This window comes from Equus asinus, chromosome 2 (genome assembly GCF_041296235.1).
Source record: "Equus asinus isolate D_3611 breed Donkey chromosome 2, EquAss-T2T_v2, whole genome shotgun sequence".
NCBI classification, from domain to species: Eukaryota; Metazoa; Chordata; class Mammalia; order Perissodactyla; family Equidae; genus Equus; species Equus asinus.
The window spans coordinates 176,638,586-176,665,478 of record NC_091791.1 but is presented as its reverse complement, the minus strand read 5'-3'; the positions used below and the strand labels follow the sequence as shown (position 1 = coordinate 176,665,478).

At 39.8% G+C, this 26,893-nt stretch overlaps 1 protein-coding gene across 19 annotated transcripts in view; it reads left to right on the top strand.

Moving 5' to 3' along the window:
• Positions 1–21,232, top strand: part of HEATR5A (HEAT repeat containing 5A) — a 99,657-nt gene extending 78,425 nt beyond the window's left edge. For 17 of the 19 annotated variants that reach the window (XM_070504200.1, XM_070504198.1, XM_044765440.2 and 14 more), the window contains 10 exons: positions 895–1,074; positions 3,091–3,313; positions 5,135–5,383; positions 6,687–6,814; positions 8,404–8,551; positions 9,901–10,173; positions 11,728–11,952; positions 17,499–17,653; positions 19,219–19,432; positions 19,735–21,232. In XM_070504200.1, the coding sequence (XP_070360301.1) occupies positions 895–1,074; positions 3,091–3,313; positions 5,135–5,383; positions 6,687–6,814; positions 8,404–8,551; positions 9,901–10,173; positions 11,728–11,952; positions 17,499–17,653; positions 19,219–19,432; positions 19,735–20,042 (2,103 nt within the window). In that variant the 3' untranslated portion in view covers positions 20,043–21,232. The remainder of the gene's footprint in view (positions 1–894; positions 1,075–3,090; positions 3,314–5,134; positions 5,384–6,686; positions 6,815–8,403; positions 8,552–9,900; positions 10,174–11,727; positions 11,953–17,498; positions 17,654–19,218; positions 19,433–19,734) is intronic. The other 2 variants (XM_044765443.2, XR_011501537.1) reach the window with 2 other exon arrangements.
• The last annotated feature ends 5,661 nt before the right edge of the window (positions 21,233–26,893 follow it).

The following is a 26,893-nucleotide window of genomic DNA, read 5'->3' as shown; positions in this document are numbered from 1 at the left end:
GAATCAAAATCTTCATTGGGATTTTAAATGTTAGGGTTTTTATCTTTCAACAGTTTTGTTAATTAACCATACAATATCTGATTTTAAAATAATAAGATGAGGGGGCCAGCCCCGTGGCCGAGTAGTTAAGCGTCAGCTGCCCAGGGTTTCACTGGTTCGGATCCTGGGTGCGGACATGGCACCATTCATCAAGCCATGCTGAGGCGGCATCCCACATGCCACAACTAGAAGTACCCACAACTGAAAATATATACAACTATGTACCAGGGGGCTTTGGGGAGAAAAAGGAAAAATAAAATCTTAAAATAATAAGATGAAATAATCAAGATTGGAGATTTAATTCAAATGGTAATTCAGACGTTTATAAAGTGGTACCTTTCGTGGCTTAATTTCTCCCTACTAATAACATCTGAGACTCTATACTTAGTAGCACTGGTTTCCTTGCTTCAACCTCAGACTTCGTTCCCTTTTGAAATACTGGCTTTGACTGTCATCACCAACATCCATTGAGTTTCTTACAGCAAGATGATTTCAGTGACTAGATTCCTAAGATGTGGATGAGCTCTACTGAACTCACAAGGGAGATATTTATAGTCTTTCAATTAACTTTTGAGGGGCTGGTGCGGTGGCTCAGCGGTTAAGTTTGCACGTCCACTTCTCGGCGGCCTGGGGTTTGCCGGTTCGGATCCCGGGTGCGGACGTGGCACCACTTGGCAAAAGCCATGCTGTGGTAGGCGTCTCACATATAAAGTAGAGGAAGGTGGGCACGGATGTTAGCTCAGGGTGAGGCTTCCTCAGCAAAAAGAGGAGGACTGGCAGTAGTTAGCTCAGGGCTAATCTTCCTCAAAAAATAAATTAATTAATTAATTAACTTTTGATTTTCTTAAAAACCAGGTTTGCAGTGCCTGGATAGCAAGTGGAGTTGTAAGTGACCTTAATGATCTTCGGAGAGTTCATCAGTTGCTTGTTTCATCATTAACAAAAATACAGGCTGGAAAAGAAGCTCTAAGTCACTTATATAATGAAAGTGCTTCCACCATGGAGATCTTAGCTGTGCTAAAAGCCTGGGCAGAGGTTAGTGCTTCTCAACTTATAACTGGGATTTTGGAAGTTGTTAGTAAACACCTCAGGCCATAAACTGAAATTAACTATTTAAAACACAAATAAGTTCATTTTTAAGGTTAGTGAAAGACTTTCAACATGAGATTTATTTATATGTTAATTGATATTTTGGCCAAGCATTCTGAAGTGTCCTCCATTGTCTGTTATCTACTGCTTTAAGCAGGGTACCTCATGAGTCAGAGAGACTTTATAATAGCCAATGAAAATCAACTTTTATTGAAATCTGAATTATTGAAAATGTGGGTTTGCTTGTATGTTCTATCAACTCTATAACACACTGTAATTTTTTTTTAATGCTCTTTCAAAGAATGACTTTTGAATATGAAATAATAGTCATTTTCTTTTCTAAGATTAAGGAAATTTTATAGGAAGATGTTTAACCTTTATTTTCTAATCAGGGAGAAAGCTGTATCATTTTTTAATTTACTGTGGAAATGTTCAAGCATATATGAAAGTAGATAGAATAGTGTGGTAAACCCACATATACTCATCATCTAGCTCCAGCAGCTACCACACTTGGCCGGTGTGCGTTCATATGTCATTTTAATGAAGGTGTATAGTCTCAGATTACAACTGAGAGAATTAAACAATATGTAAGAGAGTTTCCTCCACTGGAGCTGATTAAAACCTGTAGATTGTAGAATACCTATATTTGTCATTAGGTAGGGTTAACAAACCTTTGTTAGGAAGTAGTTCTGCCTAGATTTAATAAGCTGGAGCTAATGATCTTTAATAGCCAACTCTGTATGCTTTTAAACATACGCTTTTAGTAGAACAAACAAATTCTGTAATCTCTGTAACCTATTTTACAAATAATTCTCTGCTTCTACAGTGTTCTTTATAATAATTTGAATCTCTGGGCTCCTGCTTAAGCCCAGTACCTCCTCCTATTCTCTCCTTAATAAAGATGATGACTGACCAACAAGTTCTGTATAATTGAAGTCCGTAATCCACAATCTGAAATCCTTGGAGCCAGATATATTTGGAATTCAGAATTTGGGAGATTTTCAAAAAGTAATACAGTGCATATTTCATGTATCCATCCAGGAATTCCAGGGCAATACCATAGAATCTATAATCAAATACATTAGGGACCAGACCTGTGGCCGAGTGGTTAAGTTCACATGCTCCCCTTAGGTGGCCCAGAGTTTTGCTGGTTCGGATCTTGGGAGCGGACATGACACCTCTCATCAGGCCCTGCTGAGGCAGCATCCCACATGCTAAAACTAGAAGGACCCACAACTAAAAATATAAAACTATGTACCAGGGGGATTTGGAGAAAAAGGAAAAATAAAATCTTAATAAAAAGTAAAAAAATACATTAATAATATCTGTAGTAAAATTTTTGAATATTCACACTGTGTTGGATATAGGCTAGAAATAGCCTCACATAAGTTTAGTCAGTTTTGCCACCAGGTTAATTTCCCACAAACTTATATTTTTCAGAGCTTTTTGGATTTTACAGTTATAGATAAAGGGGCGGTCCGTGTTATGTACTATGTTAAATATTTTAACATATAGTTAATCCTGTAAACAGTCCACATTAAATCTATGTAAACTTCTATAGTGATTTAGTGGCAACTTTGAAAGAAGATATTTTCAGTATTTCAGCTTATTGCAGTTCAGAGATGGCCACCTGAAGCCGTAAGGTGAGGTGGATTATACTAACTAGGTTTAGTGAGAAAGAGTGCTGGGTCATTAGTTAGAGCTGTCATGGTTGTAAAATGCAGAGTGGCAGCATATTTGCCAAGTATTTGTTATCCCTCACATATCTCATTGAAGGTAATACTTTTGGATCTTTCTACCCCAGTTTTGTGTGTGTGGTTACACGTGTACCTTCTTGGTATCATAGTGCATTTCAAGTCCAGTTCACTTAAAGGTAAGTCGACCTCCTTAGCAAGATAAAAATATTATAGCACCTTTTCAGTGGGTATAAGATTTTCCTATTTACAAATTAACCTTTAACAGGTCTACATAATTGCTGTAGAAAGACATAGAAACTGCAGACAACCTTTGAAGACTACCACCTGTTCAGAAGAGTGTGTCAGAAACGGGTCCTGTTCATCAGACGGTCTGCTTGACCTAGTCCACACAGACCTGGGCACGCTCAGTCGGCTCTGGCTTGCTGCGCTTCAGGATTTTGCTCTCTTAACTTTGCCTTCCGAATTTGCCTCCCAACTTCCTGTTGACGGTAAGGGCCTAAAACACCTACATAATTCCTAGAGTGACAGTCAGTAACTTTTCAGAATTTCTCCTTTAGCAGGTAATGTTTATCTGAAACATTGTCCTCAGAATATTTTCCTTCATAGAATAAGCATGTGAGACTGGCCTCAGGGAAGACACCCTGAAGCTGGTTTGCTAGGTCATGAGGCATGACATCTCACCTCACAGGGTGCTGCCAGATTGCTCTCCGGAGTGGTGATGCCAGTTTACATGCCCACCAACAGCATGTTTCTGTTTCACTGCGTCTTCCCAACATTGTATGTTATCATACTTAATAATTTTTGCCAATCTGATAGATAGGAAATAGTCTCTCATTGTTTTATTTCCTTGATTGAGAATCTTTTTTCATAGATTTATGGGCCAAGTTTCTCCTTCCGTAAATCACCTAATCATAATCTTTGCCCATTTTCTACTTGATATTTGTCATTTTCTTACTGATTTGTTCATCTTTTATATATTTTTAGTATTATTCTTTTGTGGTTCCATGTCTTGCAGATATCTTCTCCCAGTCTGTAACTTATTCGTTTACCGTTTTAAATTAATGTAGTCAGTTTGCGGTTTGTGTTTTTGTGTAATACCTGACACATTTTTTTTTTTTTTTTTTTAAGATTTTGTTTTTTCCTTTTTCTCCCCAAAGCCCCCCGGTACATAGTTGTATATTCTTTGTTGTGGGTCCTTCTAGTTGTGGCATGTGGGACGCTGCCTCAGCGTGGTTTGATGAGCAGTGCCATGTCCGCGCCCAGGATTTGAACCAACGAAACACTGGGCCGCCTGCAGCGGAGCGCGTGAACTTAACCACTCGGCCACGGGGCCAGCCCCCTGACACATTTTTTTACTTAAGATCATAAAGACCTGTAAGGTTTACAGTCTTGCTTTTTACATTTTGGACTTCAGTCCAGCTGGGATTTATTTTGTGTGCATGGAATAGGTAGAGGGAGCTGATTTTTATAGTCAGTTATGAATACTGCATTTTAAGGTTTGGATATTTGTTAGCTTCTCTTAATCTTCATGTTATTCCAAAATGTCTGTTTTTTCTTTTTCTTACTCTTTGATATGAATTTTAAGGTCAGCCTGTCAAGTTCTATTAGAATTTTAATTGGAGTTATACACAAAGAAATATGTAGAGTGTTTATTGTACTTTTCAATAACATAAAAATGGAAATAAACTGATTTATTGACATAATTTATCAGCAGAAGTAAATGATAGACATAAATCAATGTACTTGTTTTAAAATATTTTATGATTAAAAATAAAAAATTAAGAGCCTGCAGATTTCTTATAAAGTTGTGAAGGTACATCAACCCTATGACCCAACAATTGTACTCGGTAGAAATAAAGACGTCGATGACAATGATAACAAAGCAGCGTAGATGAATCTCCAAAAATGTTATTAAACAAAAACTTGGTCACAAACGAGTTCATACTGTGTCTTTTTCCGTTTTAGTGAAGTCGAAGAACAGGCACAATTAATCTGTGGTGGTAAGAGTCAGAAAGTAGTTGCCTTATTAGTCTTTGGGTGGTGAACATGATGTATTCTACACAGAAATCAAAATATAATGATGTACACCTGGAATTTATATAATGTTATAAACCAATGTTACCTCAACAAAAAAGAAACAAAGAAAGAAAGTAGTTGCCTTGGGGTGTTGGGGACTGGCAGTGAAGGTGTTAAAGGAACTTTTGGGGTGATGGAAATGGTCTCTGTCTCATAACAGAGAAAAGAGAAAATGAAGTGTGAGCTCATCTCTCTTTATTTCTCCTGAAAGTGTTGGCTTCTTTTTTTTGTAGGTGGTGCTTTCTACACAGCAGAGACTAGTGAAAATGCAAAATTGCATTATTCCAACTCCTGGGCACTTATCCTCCATGCCACAGCTCTGTGGCTTACAAGCACAGGCTTTGTGGTCGCTGACCCAGACGAAGGAGCATCTAATCTCTCAAGGCCTGTGACACCAACTTCCATGTGTCAGGGTTCATCATCTGGGGCTACAGTCAAGTCCCCTGAGGATGTCTACACTGATAGATTCCATCTTATTTTAGGTGAGTAAAAGCTTACAAGCTTCCAGCCCTGCAGTTTTTCTTGAATTGTGTCTCTGCCCATCAGCTCTAGGTAGCCATTACCTCCCTCTTTGTTAGGTTTAGTGATAGCCTTGATACAACTGAGTAAACTTGTTTACATTTTGTAAAGTTGCACATTTCTTTATATTAAGTCTGAAATCCCATTACAAGCTGGCTTCAGCATCAAGTTGAATGAATGATACAAATTGCAAGAGAAGCCTAGTTCCTTCCACAGGATTTTTTAAAGATCCTTGTGGTGTCTCCCAGTGTTCTGAATTTCTCAGTATGTCTCAGGGATTGCAAGGTTCAAAAAAGTATACTCAAAGGTACAGAATTGCAAGCAAATATTTAAAGTCAAAGATAAATGAGATTTTTAGATTTGTGAAGTTTAACACATTTTTTGGCTTTCTTAGAACTTCATTTTTAAAGTGAGGTATCTTTCTAAGATACAGTGAGGTTCTAGAATAGATGAAATGAATGGTTTTCATGTTTACCTAGTTCTGAGGAAACAACCCATTAGATCAGTACCTATGAAGAAGTTATTGGTTAAATGAAATGTGAGGGTTATAAAGGTAAGTGAATGAACTAAGTAAGATTTATGGTTCATAGACTTCTATTGTTATTCTTTTCCAGAATAGACATGACCAGATTTCCTGTATCCTTGGGTATATTAAAAATTTGCTTTCATTTGCCTTGAGACAAGAGCTTTTTAGAAACAAACTTTGTAGAACAAAGGATGGCAGCATTATTATGAGTATAAGCTGTGCAGTTTGACTCCTCAGTTCAGATTCTTGATGTTCCCCATGGTAACTGACCTGGAGCAAATTAAATTACTTATGCTCATTTCCCTATCTCCGAAAGAGTGGTAATAATAGTAGCTACTTCCTCGGGTATTGTGAGAATGAAATGAAATGATACATAGGAAGTGCAGTGCCTGATACGTGGTAATTACTCAATAAATTTTAGTCAAAACGAAGTTATGAAACTCTCCATATTAAGTTCTCTCGTGCAATTTTATTGTAATTTTTGCATCTTTGAACTATTTCATAGCAACTGTGCAATAGTACACAAGCCTAAATGAGATTATTCTTTGTGTACATGTAGATTAGAACAAACTATTAAAAGACTTGCCTTATCACTTAATTATTTAGAGTCTTAAATTCATTCTGGCTTATTTGCATTACCTTTTTGCTGGTTTATTTGTATATCTTATCAAAATAGATAATTATTTAACTTCATAAACTACGAATCTCAAAGAAACCTCCTCTTTTTCTGCTTTCTACAGGAATCAGTGTGGAATTTCTGTGTTCCTTACGCTCAGATGCAACCATGGAGAGCATTACTGCTTGTTTACATGCATTACAGGCCCTTCTAGATGTTCCTTGGCCCAGATCTAAAATTGGTAGTGATCAGGTGATTTCTTGTTTTTTGTTTGGCTTCTGTAGATTTCAAGGAACAGGAACAGAAACATGTTCAGGTTACTATGGCAAACAGAGAGTGAACACATAGAAGTAAGAAGAAAACTGAGCCAGCTCCACAGCTAGGCCTCAGATCTGGAGTGTCATCAGCACCTGTGCTGACCCAGGAGCAGTCGTGCCTCTGACTGCTGCTTTCCGTCTCTGCTTCTGCGCTTATCTCTGCTGCTGCCGCTAACCACGCTGTATAGTAGTAGCTCTTTAGTCAAACTTTCTGCGATGGTGGGAAGGTTCTATATGGCACTGTCCAGGGCAGTAGTCCCTAGTTACATGTAGCATTTCCCCAAGAGACAGTCTGCTTGGTTCGTGTAGTTACTGTCTTTTAGAAAGTATTCCTTTTGGCTGAGTTCTCTCTCCAGGTCTTTTAAAGAGACTACTGGCTAGCCTGTAGGTGGAGTCAGACACCAGTGTCTGAGCCACTTGTGACCATGGTAGAAGGATCACTGTATGAAGTATGGCACTTCCTTTAACTGCTTGCCCAAGAGCAACTATGCATTGGGCAGGCCCCCTTAGCATCACGTATTCCCAGTATATTAAGTGGGTTTTTTTTGTTTTTTGAGGAATATCAGCTCTGAGCTAACATCTGCCAATCCTCCTCTTTTTGCTGAGAAAGACTGGCCCTGAGCTAACATCCGTGCCCATCTTCCTCTACTTTATATGTGGGGTGCCTGCCACAGCATGGCTTGATGAGCAGTGCCATGTCTGCACCCGGGATCCAACCCAGCGGACCCCGGGCCACCAAAGTGGAATGTGTACACTTAACCCACTGTGCCACTGGGCCAGCCCCTGTTAAGTTTTTATCATTGCCTGTTGGATGTTAAAAAGAATGGATGGTATGATTTCCTCTCTATATAGATTGTTATTTAACTTATTAACACTTTCCTATGTTAGGTTTAAAGTATTAATCAGGTTCCTACCTGACTTGGATTGTACTTGAATAAATTTTAAACTTTTTTGTGCTTGTTTATTCTGTGTTAAAACAAGTAGTATAATGACAGATTTACTCTGTTATTTTCAAAGATCAAAGAAAGCCATCAGAGTAACAATGGAAAAGAAAAGGGAGAAATGAAATAGTATTTGTCTCATGTATTTTATTCTTTAGAGAAATATCTATTCTATGCTTATTAACTTACCTACTTTTAATGTCATCCTTCTCCATCATTCTGTTATTACTAGAAAACCTTAATGTAACTCTGGGAGTCTACATGGTGCTCCTTGTATTCTTTTAGCCATGTTCCTCATCTTGTTTTGGAAATTTCTTTTTCTGTTTTCCCAGTTTAGGACCTGTGTGAAAATGATCTTTTGTCATAGTGCCATCTCCCGCAAGATTGGACAAAAACAAATCTGGAGTTGGTTTAAAATAGAGCTAGTGCTCTATAACTTCCTTGCACTAACACCTTTACTTTTTGTGAGCAATTTGTTGTATTTTATGTTTCTGAATTTTGTCATGGCCTTTAACATTGGTATTTTAAAAAAAGAAAGTATGTGATTTCCAGTACAGTCTCCCCTAAATGTTTTCTGTGATAGGACCTGGGTATCGAGTTGTTGAATGTACTACATCGAGTAATTTTGACCCGAGAATCACCTTCCATTCAATTGGCTTCACTTGAAGTGGTAAGGCAGATTATCTGTGCGGCTCAAGAACATGTGAAGGAGAAAAGACGAAGTGCAGAAGGTGAATGTTAACCATAATGCCAAGTTAATTACATAGCATCATTGTTTCTTAAAGTATTGCTTATGTGTCTGTGTCGTTCTGATAGTCTATTGTGTGTAGTACAAATGAAACTTCTCTAGGGACGGCTTTACGTCCTCTCAGTCACCTCTACATGTTAGCTTGGATATTGTTAGTAGCTAAATTACTGTTCTTGGGGAAAGGAGAATTTTAACAAAATCCTAGAAGGGAAAAAAAATCTCATACTGGTTGCATACTTAGTTTAGCTAAGTGTTTACCAATGTACATGGAAAGAACTACTGACAATTTTTAATGACTTAGGTTTTACAAAGTGATTAAATTGCTTTTTTGCAAGTCTAATTCAGTATTGGTGAGTTTATTATTTAAGGTTACATTTGACTACATATGACAGAAAACCCAATGTAACAGTGGATGTGAAACACAAGGACTTACTCTCTCAGCTAAGAGAAGACCAGATCTAGGCAGTCCTGGGCTGGTGTGTCAGTTTCTTAAAAGACATCAGAGACCTTGGTTCCCATCTTTCTGGCCAGCCACTATCGATACTTAAGGTCACAAGGTCCGTGCTGGAGCTCCAGCTGTCAGGTTCACATTCTTAATAGCAAGGAGTTAACCAAACGATATTTTTTAAGACTGAGAAGGTTATTAAGGATTTCCTTTTTTTTTTTAAGATTTTATTTTTCCTTTTTCTCCCAAACCCCTGGTACACAGTTGTGTATTTTTAGTTGTGGGTCCTTCTAGTTGTGGCATGTGGGATGCTGCCTCAGCATGGCCCGATGAGCGGTACCATGTCCGCACCCAGAACTCCAACTGGTGAAACCCTGGGCCGCCACAGCAGAGCGCACAAACTTAACCACTCGGCCACGGGGCCAGCCCCCAAGGATTTCTTTTGATCCATTGCAATAAGAAGTCATAATAGGGCCAGCCCGGTGGTGCAGCAGTGAAGTGTGCACGTTCCGCTTCGGCGGCCTGGGGTTCGCCAGTTCAGATCCTGGATGCGGACATGGCACCACTCGGCAAGCCATGCTGTGGTAGGCGTCCCATACATAAAGTAGAGGAAGATGGGCACGGATGTTAGCTCAGGGCCAGTCTTCCTGAGCAAAAAGAGGAGGATTGGCAGCAGATGTTAGCTCAGGGCTAATCTTCCAAAAAAGAAAAAAGTCACAATAAAGACAACTACTTTTATCTCCATAACTCTTTTCTCTTTCAATCTTTAAGACCCAAGATTTTCGCCATTTAAATGTGTTACCCACAATAGAAATGAACTAAATTGCCGTCTACCAGAAGCAAAACAAGCAAAGCATTTATTCATCACTGTTCTTTCTGTCTTTTAGTTGATGATGGTGCTGCTGAAAAGGAAACCCTGCCTGAATTTGGAGAGGGAAAGGACACAGGAGGACTTGTGCCTGGGAAATCTTTGGTTTTTGCAACATTGGAATTGTGTGTGTGCATCCTAGTTAGACAGCTCCCAGAACTAAATCCTAAATTGACAGGTAGCCCAGGAGTAAAAGCCAGAAAGCCACAGATGCTGTCAGAGGATGGAAGTAGATTGGTTTCCGCTGCCTTGGTTATCCTCGCTGAGCTTCCCGCAGTGTGCTCTCCGGAAGGTATGCTGTGCTGTGGGATTGCTGTACTTGACCTGGAAGGAAGTGGGTGGGTTCAGTAGATACAGGAGATAATGGTGGCTAAGCCTTTTCTCATCAAAGTAATGCTGACCCAAAGGTTTGAATAATGTTTTTAATCCTCTAAGATTAACATTACATCTAATAATTTGTTTTACTAAAAGGGTGAAAGTAAATACAGAGACAGCAAGTAGTATAGACGGATAAGCTCATCTATGGTTGACAGTATTTTAAACTGGTCTGTGGCAGTTATTAGCCCTTGGGCATTTTTTGGTATACAGTCTCTAATGGACTTCACTGCCTCAGTGATGACAGAAGTTTGTCATAGCCAGTTCTGTTTGGAATCAGGCCCATACTGTTAATATATTTCATTTAAGGCTCTCTATGCGGCTCTGCTGTGGGTTCCTTCTGTGTGACTCTTGAACCCAGGAGTCCTCCTGCTCATCCCTGTTCTGTGCCGTTGTCCGTGGTGTTACTTGATCTGAAACGACCCCATCCCCTTCTCTCCCTTTTAAAATTTTGCCTTCCTTTGAAGTTCAGCTCCAGGCCTCCCTCGTTTGTGAAAGTTTCCCTAAAAACACTAGCTCATACTGAGTTTGGATTTTTCATGTGCATGTGTATATATATGTTGCTTCTGTGAGTAACACTTAGTTTTTGTGTGTCATATAGAGGCATTATATGTAATTGATTATTATACATAAAGAAGATAAATATATACACAGACATATATGCTTTGTTTGCAATGAAATTTTGTATCCTCTAGGAAATCTTGTACATAATAGGTACTCGATACTTAATAGATACTTTTTAATTGGTAAGTGTATTTCTGCTTAAATGTGTCTTGACCAGTTTATGTGCTCATTTATTTTTAACATGACTTTAAGCTCCAATTTTAATTAAAACCTGTTTTCCTTGTTCTCACACACTGCCTTATTCCAAGTGGCAGAAAAAGTGACTAGCAGAAGATTAGTGGTAAAAATATACAAGTTCTGTTGAGTAGCCTCCGGGAAAATTAAATTGACCATTTTAGCTTTAGTCCCTTCATTTTAAACATAAATGACTTTTCAACTCCTTAGTGGCCATGGAAACTGTAATGTTTTGTACCTAGTGGATTGCTACAAATTCCCTGGAAAAAGAGTTTAATATAAAATAAATTCAAATAGATAGTGGCGATGGTTGCACAGCATTGTGAATTTATTTCATGCCACAGAATTGTATACTTGAAAATGGTAAATTTTATGTTGTGTATATTTTACCACATTAAAAAATAAATAAAAGTAAACTCAACATCTGTCAACTACCAAATAAGACAAGACAGAAGAAGATAATACTGACACAATTTAAATAACATGTTCGATTATAACCAAAATTTAATCCAGTCTTAAAGTTACTTAAATTATCTTAACAGTTACAATCCTTTATGAAAAATAATCTTAAAAGCTAGAAATCTTTGACAGTGTCCTACTCATTGATGATTTCTTTATAGGACCTGCATACATAAACTGAAATACAGAGGGGTTTTTTTAATGTATCTTACAGGAAGCATCTCAATTCTCCCTACCCTACTGTACCTCACTATTGGGGTCCTCCGAGAAACTGCTGTGAGGTTACCTGGTGGCCACCTATCGTCCACAGTGGCCGCTTCCGTACAGGCTCTGAAAGGAATACTGTCTTCTCCCATGGCCAGGGCAGAGAAGAGCCATGCTGCTTGGACTGACCTTCTCCGTAGCGCTTTAATGACAGTTCTCGACTTCTGGGATCCAGGTAATTAAGGTTCTTTGGAAGCAGCTGTTCGGTTTGTTTTCAAAAGCAAGAGGGACAGTTTTTTGAGAAGAAGCTATTTTCTTGATCATGTTTGGCAGTCTCATCTGAAGGAGACCGTATTCACTACATATGAGTTTACAGAATATGTATAAGGAGATAATCTAGAAACGTCTATGTTCTCATTTTAATGTCTTTAACCTTTAATGCAATTAAATGGCAGCTTGTGTTGACAGTGAGAGACCTTCAAATGTAATATTACGTTAATTTTAAAATTGAGTATGATCTATGACTGACAGAACTTTCTAATATACACAGTCTGAAAAGTGCATAAACTATGCATTATAAATATAAATTAGACCCATCTGGTTCATGTCCTCACTCCAGCACTTACTAGCTAACTGACTAGCCAAGCTACCAAGTTTCTCTAAGCCTTAGTTTTCTCATTAACACAATAAGGATATTATGTTGCAGGAAATTGTTAGAGCAGTAACATAATATACGAAAAGCATCTCACTTATTACCTGGTGTCTATCAATAAATGATAGCTGGTTTTATGTTCAGTATCCATTAAAATTTGTTTTTCTCTTGTGATTGTTGTATAGTTTTCATTTTCAACGTTATGTTATAGTGAGTAAAAAGTCTTTAGACATATTACAAATTATCCCCACCTCCTTATTCTGTTTCTAAAGGTCACAGTGCACCATATTCGATTTCATATGGTAAAAAGATTTCAATTGAATTCATCATTTATTGACCACCTACTTTGTGCCCAAAATTGGGAGTCTAGTGGAGTTTAGTGCCTATAAATTGCTGTCGGGTATGATCCATACCATAAGGTGCTCCTTGAAGGGAACAGTAATGTAATGTCTTATTTATCACTGCATTCCTAATACAATATAAAAAGGGGCTAACTGGCAAAAAATTAGACTAATTAGCCCTGTTTAGTGAATTAAGCAAAGTGTCACAGGTAGGGTTCTCTCATGCTGAGATGGGGTTTGAGGAACAAGAGATTTATTAAGGAGCAACATCTGAAGGAAATAGGGGGAAACAAGATTGGGCCAAGGAAAAGTCAGACTGCAGTGCGGGCCCCCAACAAAGCTCAGCGAACCTGTCAAGGGAGCTCTGGAGATTGCCATTCAGACGGTCTCACCTGGGACAGAAATGGCCTGGGCCTTGTCCTCAGAGAGAAGCATGTGATGTCAGTCAAGGCAGCTCCGTGGCTGAGGCCAGTCCTCGTGGAGCTGGCAGCTGACCACACTCCCTCCTGCTGGGCAGCACAGGCCGCCACAAAGGGCATCTCAGTCGTGCACGTCTACATCTACCACCAGAGGCTTCTCAGGAGAGGCCGTTTCTTAAAGAAGCAGAGAGCGCCCCCACACGGACATCACAGAAACAGCTTCCAGGCACAACATTTTGATCAAACACCTGGAGACCAAAATAGGATGCTCCATTTGGTGACAGCAAGTAAAGAAATGAGGAATGTGGGGCTGAGGGAAAAGAGTAGGAGAGTGGCAGCTGGTGATTAGTAGAGAAAGAGGTGAAGTGGGTGGTGCATGGGGCCGGATTGTGGAGGGTTCACATGATTTGTACTTTGGACTGCTTTTAATATGCATGTGGATTCATAAAGGGTTTTAAGAAAGGGAGTAAAGTGACGGGGTTTGCATTTCTAAAGAATTGCTCTGGCAGCAGTTGGAAAAGAAAGTAAGATTGTTGGAGGTAAGATAGTAGCGGTAAAGATGAAGAGGAGTAGAATAATGAAAAATAAGATGTGAAGCACGTGTTCACAGAATTTACTGATAGTTTGGTCTAGGAGCAAGGGTAAGGTGACTGGAGCACTCGAGTGCCATTCACTGAAATGCCTAAAGAATAATCAAGTGGAGCGAATATGCAGAGGTCTGGAGTTCGAGAAGGAGTCTGGGCTAGAGGTGATTCTAGACTACGTATATTTGGACGTTGTCACTGCAACCTATGGATGGTTGAAATCACCAGCTCGAGTTTTTGGAGCAGGATGGGAGAAGATTCAGGAGAGGACACAATCACAGAAGCCAAAGACAAGAGTTCTAATGGCAGGAGAGTGTCAGCAGTCTAAGATACAGTGTCAAGGTACGGATCAGAGGTGGGGGAAGGACAAGAAAGCTGAAAGAAGAGGTACGGTCAAGGAATTTTTGTTTAAAGCTGAGACTCTAGCATAAGTTCGTGCTTATGGAAAGAAAAGAAGGCAGAGATGGGGTTGGAGTCGGAAGTATAAGGGAGGGAAGCAATGTCCCTTTCTAGGCAGGAAGGAATAAAACTCACAGCACGTTTCGAAGGATTAACCTCTGCTGGTGAGAGAGAAGAAAAGGAAATAAGGAAGGAAAGTGACAGGTGTGAGTTTTTATGTTGAGTTATAATGAGCTTGCCTCTTTCATCACACACACAAGAAGATGTTTTTTTGTTGGGTCTCAGGGAACGAGGTTAGGACCTTGAGGATTTAGGCTAGATACTGAGAGAAGTTAAAGGAGCTGATCACGACAGGTAAACCATTCGCTATGCAACAAATTGCGCCAAAACTTAGTGGCTTAAAACAGCGAACATTTATTATCTGGTAGTTTGTGCGTCAGGAATTCAGAGCAGCAGAACTGGATGGTTCCGGCTCAGGGTCTCTCCTGAAGTTACTCAGGTTCGGATGTTAGCTGGCATGGCAGCTACAGGATCCTTGCCAAGATGGCTCACTCGTGGCTCTTGGCCAGAGGCCTCACTTCTTGCCACACAGACCTCTCCCCTCTGTGGGGCTGGTGCTCAGGGAACCTTGCCTCCATCCTAGGTAAAAGAGAATGGGAATAAGGGGATTGGGGCAGGGGTGAGGGGAACAGGGGAATTTTAGAAGAAATGAGAAGAGGAACCCAGGAGAGCTTTATCTTACTGAGAATAAAAGGACATTTTTACTAAACAGACTAACTGACCGTGTTGTAGTTTCAGGTTGCTATGAATGATTAAAAATAGCTTGACTGTATGGGAAGCAGTGTCACATGGTTAACAGTATGCTCTCTGGGATCAAACTGTTTGCTTTACTGATTATGTGATTTGGGCAAATAACTGAATTCCTGTTCCTCAGTCTCTCTTCCATAAAATGGGAGAAATAAGAGTACATACCTCATGGTGCTATTGTGAGGATTAAATATTTAATATATATAAGGTGCTTATAATAATGCTGTCATTATTTTAAATGTTGACCATGTACCTATTTTACCTTAAAATTGTTCAAATTATTTTTGTTTTTTTCCTTCTTCTTCTCCCCAAAGCCCGCCAGTACATAGTTGTATATTCTAGTTGTGGGTGCCCCTGGTTGTGCTGTGTGGGACACCGCCTCAGCATGGCCTGATGAGCTGTGCCATGTCCACGCCCGGGATCTGAACCGGCAAAACCCTGGGCTGCCAAAGCGCGTGAACTTAACCACAGCCCCCTATTCAAATTATTTTTATAAAATAAATCCCACTCGTCCATAATATTATGCTTTCATTGTAACTCTGTCTCAAGTGACAGCTCAGATATTAACCTCAAGGCTTTCTCTGACACCCAACATAGCAACTCTGGAGTTGCTATTATCTTTTTTGTGTGTGTATGTGAGGAAGATTGGCCCTGAACGAGCATCTGTTGCCACGCTTCCTCTTTTTGCTTGAGGAAGATTGTCCCCGAGCTAACATCCATGTCAATCTCCTTCTCTTTTGTATGTGGGATGCCGCCACGGCATGGCTTGATGAGTGGTATGTAGGTCCGTGCCTGGGATCCAAACCCGTGAACCCTGGGCCACCAAAGCAGAGCACTCAAACTTAACCACTGTGCCACTGGGCCAGCCCCTCTATTATCTTTTAATATATTTTTTATATTCATAAATCTTGTGACTAGCTGAAATTAAATTATTTACTTCGTGGTATACAGTATATCTTCTCTGTAAATTGTATTCTCAGTGCCAAAAAGAGTGCTGGCACGTAGTAAATGTTTCTTAAATAATAGCTGAAAGAATGTTACCAAAGCTTCTACATATATAGATACAGGTCTATAGATATGTCATTTCTTTGTAAGTGAGCAATCCATTCTTATACAGTTTAATGAGTTGAATTTGCCACACCTTTTCCTTTTCAAATAACATTGATTTTTTCACAGCAGTTTCATTTAGAATTACTTAATGAGAGTATGACTTAGGAAAATGAGCGTAAATTACATCTAATAGAAAATTCCATCGAATGATTGTGGCCCATGCAGGTATTTCCAGGTTTTTCTGTACTGTTAAGAAATAGTACATGTAGGAAAATGCTGAGATATTTTCACCTGACACGTGTACAGTAACGCATCACTTAACCATGAGGATATGTTCTGAGAAATGCGTCATTAGGCAATTTTATCATTGTGCAAACATCATAAAGTGTACTTACACAAACCTAGATAGTATAGCCTCCTACACACCTAAGCCATATGGTAATCCTGTGAAACCACCATCGTATAAGCTCTGTCATTGACTGAAATGTTATGTGGAACATGACTATTATCAAAATATGAATCCGTGTTTTTTTTTTGATGAGGAAGATTGGCCGTGAGCTAACATCTAGTGCCAGTCTTCCTTTTTTTGCTTGAGGGAGATTGTCCCGGAGTGAACATCTGTGCCCATCTGTCTCTATTTTGTGTGTGGGACCCTGCCACAGCATGGCAGATGAGTGGGGTGTAGGTCCACGCCCAGGATCTGAAGCACAGACCCCAGGCCACCAAAGCGAAGCTTGCGGACGTAACCACTGTGCCACCAGGCTAGCCTCCAAAACATGAATACTGTAAACTTAACAACAAAAAAACCTGTCTAAGCATTTCTGTGTAGCTTCACAATAAAAATAATAAAAAATAGCTAATACATATTGAGCATTATACGCAACATGCTATTCTAAGTGCTTTACGTGGATTAACTCATTTACTCCTCATAACATTGTAAGTACTCTTGTTATTCCCATTTTACAGATGAGAAAACTGAAGATGGGGTTAGATGTCCACAGTCACACAATTTGTAAATGTATATTTCTAGTAAATGTATATATGTATTTACTGATGTCTTTACCTGTGAAGATTATAATTACTTCGGTGAGTCTTGCCTCCAGGATTACTTACAATGCACATTTTAAAATCTACAGCAGGGGCCGGCCCCGTGGCCGAGTGGTTAAGTTCATGCACTCCGCTTCAGTGGCCCAGGGTTTAGCCGGTTCGGATCCTGGGTGTGGACATGGCACTGCTCATCAGGCCATGCTGAGGCGGCATCCCACATGCCACAACTGGAAGGACCCACAACTAAAAATATACAACTATGTACCAGGGGGCTTTGGGGAGAAAAAGGAAAAATAAAATCTTAAAAAAATAAAACCTACAACATTTGCCAGGACTCTAAAGTCAGTCAGTGTTTATTGTCTATAACTGCTGTGTACAGAAAAGAAATTGTTACTACCAAACTAGAGACAACTTCACGCAGATCGTAAAACAGAAAATAAGGCAGTGTTGGGATCTGTTTCTCACTGATCATTTCTCTTCAGTAGACGGAACACACCGCGAACTTGACGAAGTCAGTCTGCTTACTGCTCTCACGGTGTTTATTCTGTCCACCAGTCCAGAAGTAACCACCGTCCCATGCCTGCAGAAGCGCTGTATTGACAGATTTAAGGCTGCTCTTGAGATAGAAGATCCTATGGTGAGTGTCTTTAGCAGAGAGATATTTCTAATAGGAATGTTTAGGCTTTTGCAAAACTTTTCTTTGTGATTTTCTTGGCTCTAACAAGAAGTACCAGACTAAATTTTTTTTATTTTTAGGTTTGGATTAATTCCTATTCTTGGGGTGACAAAGGCAAATAATAATGGTTTTATTCTTTGGCCCTGAGGATAGAGTATAGTCGGAGAAAGAAAAAGGAAATGTTTAAAAACAACTAAATTTGAAATAGGGACATCTTAAAATTGATGTATCTCTAGAACTTTACAAGGGACATTTAGTAAGATAATTTGTAGCTTATTATAGTGGATTTCCTAAAAGAAAAAGAAAAGAAGGAAGGAAGACTCCAGCGTATGCCTTCAATGTATGATTCTGAAATAATGGGACCTGTTCCAAAAACAGTCAACACAAGTTGATCCCATTCCTTTATGGCCCCTTCCTTTGCTAGATTAATTTCCTGTTCCTTTGTGTTACAGAATGAGTTTGTAGCCCATGATCACAAATATATCAACCTTTAAAATTTAAGAACCAGGGGCCGGCCCTGTGGCCGAGTGGTTAAGTTTGCGCACTCGCTTCGGTGGCCCAGGGTTTCACTGGTTCAGATCCTGGGCGTGGACATGGCACCGCTCGTCAGGCCACATTGAGGCAGCATCCCACATGCCACAACTAGAAGGACCCACAACTAAAAAAAATATATACAACTATGTACTGGGGGGATTGGGGAGAAAAAAGCAGGAAAAAAAAAAAAGGAAGATTGGCAACAGTTGTTAGCTCAGGTGCCAATCTTTAAAAACAAAAATTATTAAAAAAAAACATTATAAAATATAAGAACCAGCTTCTCTCTCAGAAAACAGTAATCGCTCAGATACCATCACAATGAATTGAACAAGGAGTGACTTAGGTATTTGATACACGGTCATGTCGTCTTGTCCTTCTGCCCCATGTTCCCTCAGCCTCGCAGGAGCTCTCTGGAGCAGGCTCACAGTGGTGTACAGTAAGCTGTCTGTCATTGACCGAAATGTTATATGGAGCATGACTATATTATCAAAATATGAATCATCCAATTTCCTCTGATGTTGATACAGAATTACAGTCCAGACTCAACACCATGACATTGGAATGTCAAATATGTGTGCTTTTGCCTAAAACATTTTCTGAAATCAAAAATCTTTTTCAAGTTTATGTGTGTGTGTTGTTTTGGTTTTCGTTTTTTACATTATAGAGGGGCACATGGGAGTGCATGGGAACTAGAGAAAAAAAGAAAAGCTAACCCCTCGTAGTTCTCCTTCCCTCCCATACACACCCTCGTGCGTCTGCTCCCACCACAGCTGGCGCAGCCACTGTCAGCATGCAAGTTTGAATACCTGTTAGCACTTGGACTTCCAAAATTAAAGATAAATTAGAAATAAATTTAAATACTTGTTTTTAGGGACTTTAAAAATTTTACATTTTTTTATTTACTTTTTAAATTTTACACTAAAATCTACATTTTAATATAAATGTAAATTTATATTTACAGTTTATACTGTTTTTGTCTTTTACCTTATTAGGTACAAATCAAGACCTATCAGCTCCTCCTTTCGGTTTTTCAGTATCCGAATCCAGCCGTGTCGTACCCATACATTTACTCGTTAGTATCCTCTGTGGTGGGGAAACTGCAGGAAATCGACAAGAGGAAACCGGAAGACGCTGCTGAGCTTCAGGTCTTTCAGGAAGGTATCAAGGTCTTGGAAGCGCTGGTAGCCGTGGCTGAAGAACAGCATCGTAAGTGTCAGCACTGAAGTCATCTTAAATGAAAGTCTGTGCGGAATCAGAAATTTAATGTTACTTAAAATATAAAACCTCCCATTAGTCACTTAACATTCTATTTCTACATTCATTGAAAGCAGGTATTATGTTAATCCCCAGTATTGATATTACTTAGTAGTTATCTGGAAGAAGAAGTTCAAAGAATTGTTTTCCCCTTAGGTGAGGAAAATGTGTCCAGATCAAGTGCCTTTACAACTTGGCGTGATGACCATTTACATCCCTGAACCTCGTGCTCACATCATTTGTTTCCTTTCCAGGCTCTCAGCTGGTGGCCTGTCTTCTGCCTATCCTCATTTCCTTCCTTTTGGATGAGAATGCTCTGGGATCAGCAACTTCCATAATGAGAAATTTACATGACTTTGCTTTGCAAAATCTCATGCAGATTGGGCCTCAGTATTCGTCAGTTTTTAAAAGTGTGATGGCTTCTTCTCCAGCCCTGAAAGCCCGCCTGGAGGCGGCCATCAAGGGCAATCAGGAAAGCGTCAGAGTCAGGACACCAACACCTAAACACCCTCAGAACCCGGGAAGGAATTCAAGCATCCAATTAAAGACCAATTTCCTCTGATGTTATTTTTTTTAATAGTAAGCCCCTTAATACAATACTTGATCATTTCTTTCTCTTTGGGGGCAAAAGTGACATTTTAGACACAAGTGCACTTGGAGGTCTGGTTGATTGTTTTAATTTAAATAGCTGTGACTTTTCAAAGTAACAGCAAGGGTAACTTTTTTTGTGGGGTTTTTTCTGTTGAGTGGAACCACAGAACTCTGTCAGAATTCTGGCTAGGAATTTCAAGAAAGTGCTAAAGAACTGACCTTACTAAACAATTCACTGCTTTAAAAAATGAAATGGGTTTCTTCTGACAGTCCATACACACATGGGATACTTAATACTGAGACAGTTATAGATTTGACTCTAGTATAAATTATCTGCGTTTATATTGTATCCCAATTGCTAATTTAAAATTCTGCCTTATTCAGTAATTGTATTAAACTTTCTTGGATTTCCTAAACAACATAAATGATTGGAAATGTTTATGAAACTTGGTTTAGAATTTTCCGACATATAATAGTACAAATTCATAACAGCCCTACAGTGTGACTTAAGATCTGGTGTCTATAAATATCATGGCTTTTCACCACATCTTGGTTTAGTTTGAATTGGGTTCAGAAAATGGAAATTTTACTCATTTTAAATAGAATAAGGCATCTCCACTTCCATTTCTCAAATAGATTTTCTGTTCGTCTGTTCTTAACAATTTTGTTCATTTTCATTTGTGGTAGACATTCATATTGATGAGTTTAATATAGATTAATATCTATATTTAGATAAACTATGGGTTTATATAAATGTCAAATTTAGTACAACAAATTTAAGTCATCAATGAATACAAGTATGTTTTTTTAACATGAAATGTATTTTAATATAGAAAAAATTTAATGATAAAGTCATATTGCTTGAAAAAATATTTTTTAACTGTTGGTAATCATTGACTCTCCTTCCACTTCAGTGTTATACTGTATGAATCAAGCACTATGTCACAACCAAGCATTTCCCTGTTAAAAGTTAAAAACCGAAGTGATGCAGCATGTTCAGATTGAGAAGACACTTTGAGTGAAGCAAGAACAATGTGATGTACTCTATTTTATTATGTTTGTATATAAATACTCTTGTAAATTGTTCAGAATGAAAACATTCGACAAAATCTAACACTACAATCAATTTTTCTACATAAATAAAGCTAATTTTCTTTATCATTCTTGTATTTGAAATTATTTTACCACAAAAGGTGGCTGGTTAGTCCCACAGATTCCAGAAAATCAATCCTGTGGAGCAGCTAATATCCCTTCTCTGGAACTTGGCCTTTTTTCTCAGAGGAGCCCTTTCTTCACAGTGTAGGGGAGGAGGACATTTCCTCTCCCCAAATGGGGGTTCGTCTGGCCGGAGAACGAATTAAATTCACATGAGACAGAATAGCAAGAGAAAATTAAACAAAGCTTTATGAGGAACCATGGCCCGGGGCCTTTCTTCCCGAAGGAAGAAAGGGCACCGAAGAAGTGGGGTGCACAGAGTGGTTATATAGCCCCCAAATGGGGTGTTTCACATGTGATTGAAATGTCCCTCTCACAATAGTCACAAGATTGCCCCGTCAGCACAGCACTTGATGGACACAGCAGGTAGTGGTCTGCTGTCTCAGAGGGTGTAGCCGGAGGAAAGTCGATTGTCTGGAGCTGGGCGGTCACAGGTGAGCTCAGCAATCAGTTCCTAGCCTAAAGAAAGATGCTTAATCTTTAAGAAATGCCAATGTTGGGAGGGGGAGGGAAGTCAGTTACAGGAGGTTACCAGACTAGCACAATAAAATGCAGATTTTAAGTTCTTGCCTTTGGTATTGATTAAGAGTTTTTAGAGAGAAGGTCATCTCCTTTCTTCTTCCTGGTACAGAGAGGGAGGCAACTTTTTTTGTTTGTTTTTGTTTTTTTTTAAAGATTTTATTTTTTTCCTTTTTCTCCCCAAAGTTCCCTGGTACATAGTTGTATATTCTTCGTTGTGGGTCCTTCTAGCTGTGGCATGTGGGACGCCGCCTCAGCGTGGTTTGATGAGCAGTGCCATGTCCGCGCCCAGGATTCAAACCAACGAAACACTGGGCCGCCTGCAGCAGAGCGCGCGAACTTAACCACTCGGCCACGGGGCCAGCCCCAAGAGGGAGGCAACTTTTACAGATAGAGGTTTACCTTACAAATGTAAACGTGTCCTAACAAAGGGCAAGTTCCATTCCTCAGAGCCTCCTTCCCTGTCCCAGTCTATCAAAAGCAATCAGCCTCAATCCTGATGCCAAAGAGACATATCTTAGGGTGGCCAACCTCAGGTCCCCACAGCAGCATCCTTCACAGTGCGTTGGATTCTCTGTCGTCCTAATTGTCTCTGCACATTTGAGTGTGTGCTTACTGTCTCCTCCACCTGAATACCCTGCTCTCCTTTGTTCTGTCTGGCGGACTCCCACTCCTTTTAGGCTGGCTTCTCCTTGGTAACACTCCGTAACACATCTTACTCTCCTCTGACACCAAGCAGGTTTACCGCTGCCGCATCTAGGTTCTGTGTACTTTATGCATTCACTGTGCATGGAACATCACAGTGTGTTTTCATATCTCACCTCCCTTTTAGACTGTGTCTCCTCAAGGGAGACATTTTGTCTTGTGGAACTGCCTCCGTGGCATCCACGAGGTGCTTGATAACTGTTGAACTGCACTGGGACAGGGTGGAGTTGAACTCAGAAGTTTACTCCTTTGCCAGGCCAGTTGCTGAACTGGGTTGTTCTTGGGATGTGATTTATTAATAAGATTTTGGGATTCTTTTGTATTGTTTTGTCTGTTTTGTTTTATTTAGTTTGTTCTTAAACATTAAGATTTCTACTCATCATTTAGTAACACGGTGTCCTGAATTGTTGGGGTTAAAGGTGCTAGGGGCCAGCCCGGTGGCGCAGAGGTTAAGTGCACACGTTCCACTTCAGCGGCCTGGGGTTTGCTGGTTCGGATCCCAGGTGTGGACATGGCACCGCTTGGCACGCCATGCTGTGGTAGGCAGCCCACATATAAAGTAGAGGAACATGGGCACGGATGTTAGCTCAGGGCCAGGCTTCCTCGGCAAAAAAAAAAACGAGGAGGATTGGTGGCAGATGCTAGCTCAGGGATAATCTTCCTCAAAAGAAAAAAGGTGCTAGATGAATGTCAATAGTTATGACAAGATAGTATATCCAATGTCATGGAATTAGGAACTTTGAGTTAGGTACTGCCTGATAGCCACCTTTTTAATTGCCACCTTGTTTACTACGTTGAATTAGTAAATATGTCCTTACTGATGAGGAAATTAAGGCTTACCAGCTGGGATTGGAACTCATTGTTCTGATCCCAGGGTCCACGCTGGAGACAGAAAAAGTGCTCTGGCAGTCCTGGTTCCATCGAAGTGTGGCTTTTCTCTTCTCTCAGTGCTCCAGCTTCCCGCAGGAGCCCTCCCTTACTCTGCTGATATTTTCAGTTACATTTCTCCAAATTTCCATCAACAGTTTTCTAACTAATACAGTAGGAAAATGTTTGGTTTTTTTTAAATTATGTCCTCTAGTTCCTATGGAAATAGATATGATTAGATATTGATATAAGTTGTGATTTGTTTAAAGGTGAATAGTTAAATCTGAAAAATCCATCCAAAGTTCTTTGCCTCTGTTTATTTCACCGAGTCTCCACTTGTGATAAAGCGGTTTAACCAGCTTGGTAACTCTTGACAAAGTAACCGTGTTGATTAGCAACTTGGATGGAACAAAGTGATCGAATATTTGTCTTGAGCTTTATGTTTTTCTAAAGGAAGAAACAGAGCCAAAACTACCCACTGCTTGAAAGCTTATCACGGGAAGGCTTAACAAATAACATTGGCTCGAATGGATTTCTATTAATAGAGCATTGAAGCGAAATTTTGCTTTTATAAAACAAACTTCACCATCAACTTACAGGGAACGTTCAGACACTTTCAAAGATACAAGTAAGTGCTATAAAAGAAATTTAAGCTGAGGCCAGCCTGGTGGCATAGTGGTTAGGTTTGCACACTTCACTTCAGCAGCCCGGGGTTTGTGGGTTCAGATCCTGGGCACGGACCTACACACCACTCATCAAGCCTTGCTGTGGCAGCATCCCACATACAAAATAGAGGAAGATTGGCATAGATGTTAGCTCAGCAACAATCTTCCTCAAGCAAAAAGGAAGATGGGCAACAGATTTAGCTCAGGGCCAATCTTCCTCACCAAAAAAAAAAAAAAAAAAAAGCCTAGTGCTGTGGGAGCCCACAGAAGAAAAGGGGCTTCGAAGATGGACTTCATGGAAGGAATATCATATGATCCAGGCTGAGAGAACAGTACTTACATGATGGAGTAAATGCATAGCCCAAGAATCTTTTGTAACATTAATTCTGAAGAGAAGAATTCACTTTATGCCATATCCTAAACAATTCCCTTTGTCTTTTTATTATACTAGTTTGCATTATGAGTGAAGAAATTCAACCCTCAAGCTAATAAACTATGATAATACAAAACTGACAACATGTGAAATAAATTCCATACTCCCCCCAAAACTAAAGTTAAACTGTTGAGTCATTTCCGGCAGTTTAATGGTTGCATTACTGTGCATTAAGGCAATAGTCCTAAAGCTCCCACAGTCCGCCTGGATGTGGCTTTCCAGAGTCCTGTTAACCTTTCTAACTGTAGAGTCAAGGTAATTACATATACAGTAGTCCCCTCTTATCTGAGGTTTCACTTGCCACGGTTTCAGTTAGCCACAATCAACTGTGGTCCGCAAATATTAAATAGAAAGTTCCAGAAATAAACAATTCACAAGTTTTAAATCGCACGCCCTTCTGAGTAGCTGGATGAAATTTCGAGCTGTCCGGTTTGGTCCTGCCTGTGACTCATCCTTTGTGCAGCGGACCCTCGCTGTATATGCTACCAGTGGCTCACTGGTCACTTAGTCACCTTCTGGGTGACTGTCATGGTTTTGCGGTACCTGTGTTCAAGTCACCCTTATTTTCCCACATAATGACCCCAAAGCACAAGCCCAGGGATGCTGGCAATTTTGATACGCCAAAGAGAAGTCATAAAGTACTTCCTTTAAGTGAAAAGGTGAAAGTTCTTGACTTAATAAGGAAGGGAAAAAAACTGTATACCGAGGTTGCTAAGATCCATGCTAATGAGCAGTATATTGTTATAACCTTTTTTTTTTTGAGGAAGATTAGCCCTGAGCTAACTGCTGCCAATCCTCCTCTTTTTGCTGAGGAAGACTGGCCCTGAGCTAACATCTATGCCCTTCCTCTTCTATATGTGGGACGCCTACCACAGGATGGCGTGCCAAGCGGTGCCATGTCTGCACCAGGATCCAAACCGGCAAACCCCAGGCCGCCAAAGTCGAACGTGTGCACTTAACTGCTGCGCCACCAGGCCAGCCCCTACTCATTCTATTTTATTATTTTTACTGTTAATCTCTTACCGTGCATAATTTATAGATTAAACTTTATCAAACAGTGTATCTAGGGTTTGGTGCTAGCCGCAGTTTCAGGCATCCACTGGGGGTCTTGGAATGTATTCCCCACACATAAGGGGGGACTACTGTGTTGCATTCTCTCCATCAATTGAATTTACTTTCCTCTTTACAAATAGCTTGTTAACCCTTGAAAGACCTCAGTTTATCAGAAGAAATTTATCTACATGTTTGCTAAAAATATAATTATCCAACTGCTGGCTGACTGACAGTGATCAGCCAGTTAATGAATTGCGCCTGGACTGACTTTTCTGTTTACCAGTCTAACTGATGCCTGAGCTTTTAGCTTCGAGGAAATGGGAAATTTTGTGTTGTGATATAGAGCCAGAATATGTTCAGTGCAGACCACAAATACAATCCCGGTTTCTGCAAATTAAACGCGCTAGCTTCCTTTAACTGCATTTCTGTTTGGTTAGGACTCATGCACTGTTCTGTTTGGGGCATTATGAAATGATGATTCCACAGGCTACTTGGGGAAAATTCTCATTACTTGATAGCCATTCTTAGTACTTGTCTGTATATCATTCTTTAAATAGCCAATGTATTTCAAAAAAACAACTTATTTTTTTAAAGAATTCTAACTATATTTTTTAAGAAAATAAGAAGTCATTGCTGCCAATAAAAAACTAATGTTGACAATGTTTTGCTTAATGGGATTACAATTTAATTTTTTTCCTGAAAAAATGTAGAGAAAAAACTTTATAAACAAAAATATGTATATTTGCATACATACGTATATCAGAAGTAGTGGACTGCTTTATGTAATATTAGAAGAAAGAACAAAACAAATGAGATATTTCTAAAAGCAATTTCAAGCATGCCAGTGACACAGCAAAAACAGTTTCGTTCGTGCTATTATTGGAGGTAGTGCGAGTGCAACCTCAGAGAGAAAGTGCGTCTGCAACCAAAACGGAGACTCTCTGCTGACAACGAGGCCTGTAAACCCCAGTATTTCTCTGCCATTTACGTGTTTCTCATCTTACCAAGCTTTGGGCCTTGTATTTCACAGTCAAATGCTGCAGGAGTGCTCACCACTCCCTGAATTGCCAGGGTGGCTGGTCTCCCCACAGCTTCTCATCCGTGGTAGTGTCAGGTACTAGAAACATATCATCTAGGCCTTGTTTAAACACAAAAGCTTCTTAAAAATAGGTTCTCTAAGTTATGGAAATGCTTCTGTTCCAGCGGTCAGCAGACCTATTGTGAGTCAATAGCGAAGGAGAAGCGGTTAGACAACCAACTTCCTATTCTCCAGTCAGCTGTGTTGTTCGCTGCCATTTGCTACATTTTTCGCTGCAGATGCTTTCTCTTTTCATTAATAATGTGACCATTCTGGTTTCTCAGTAT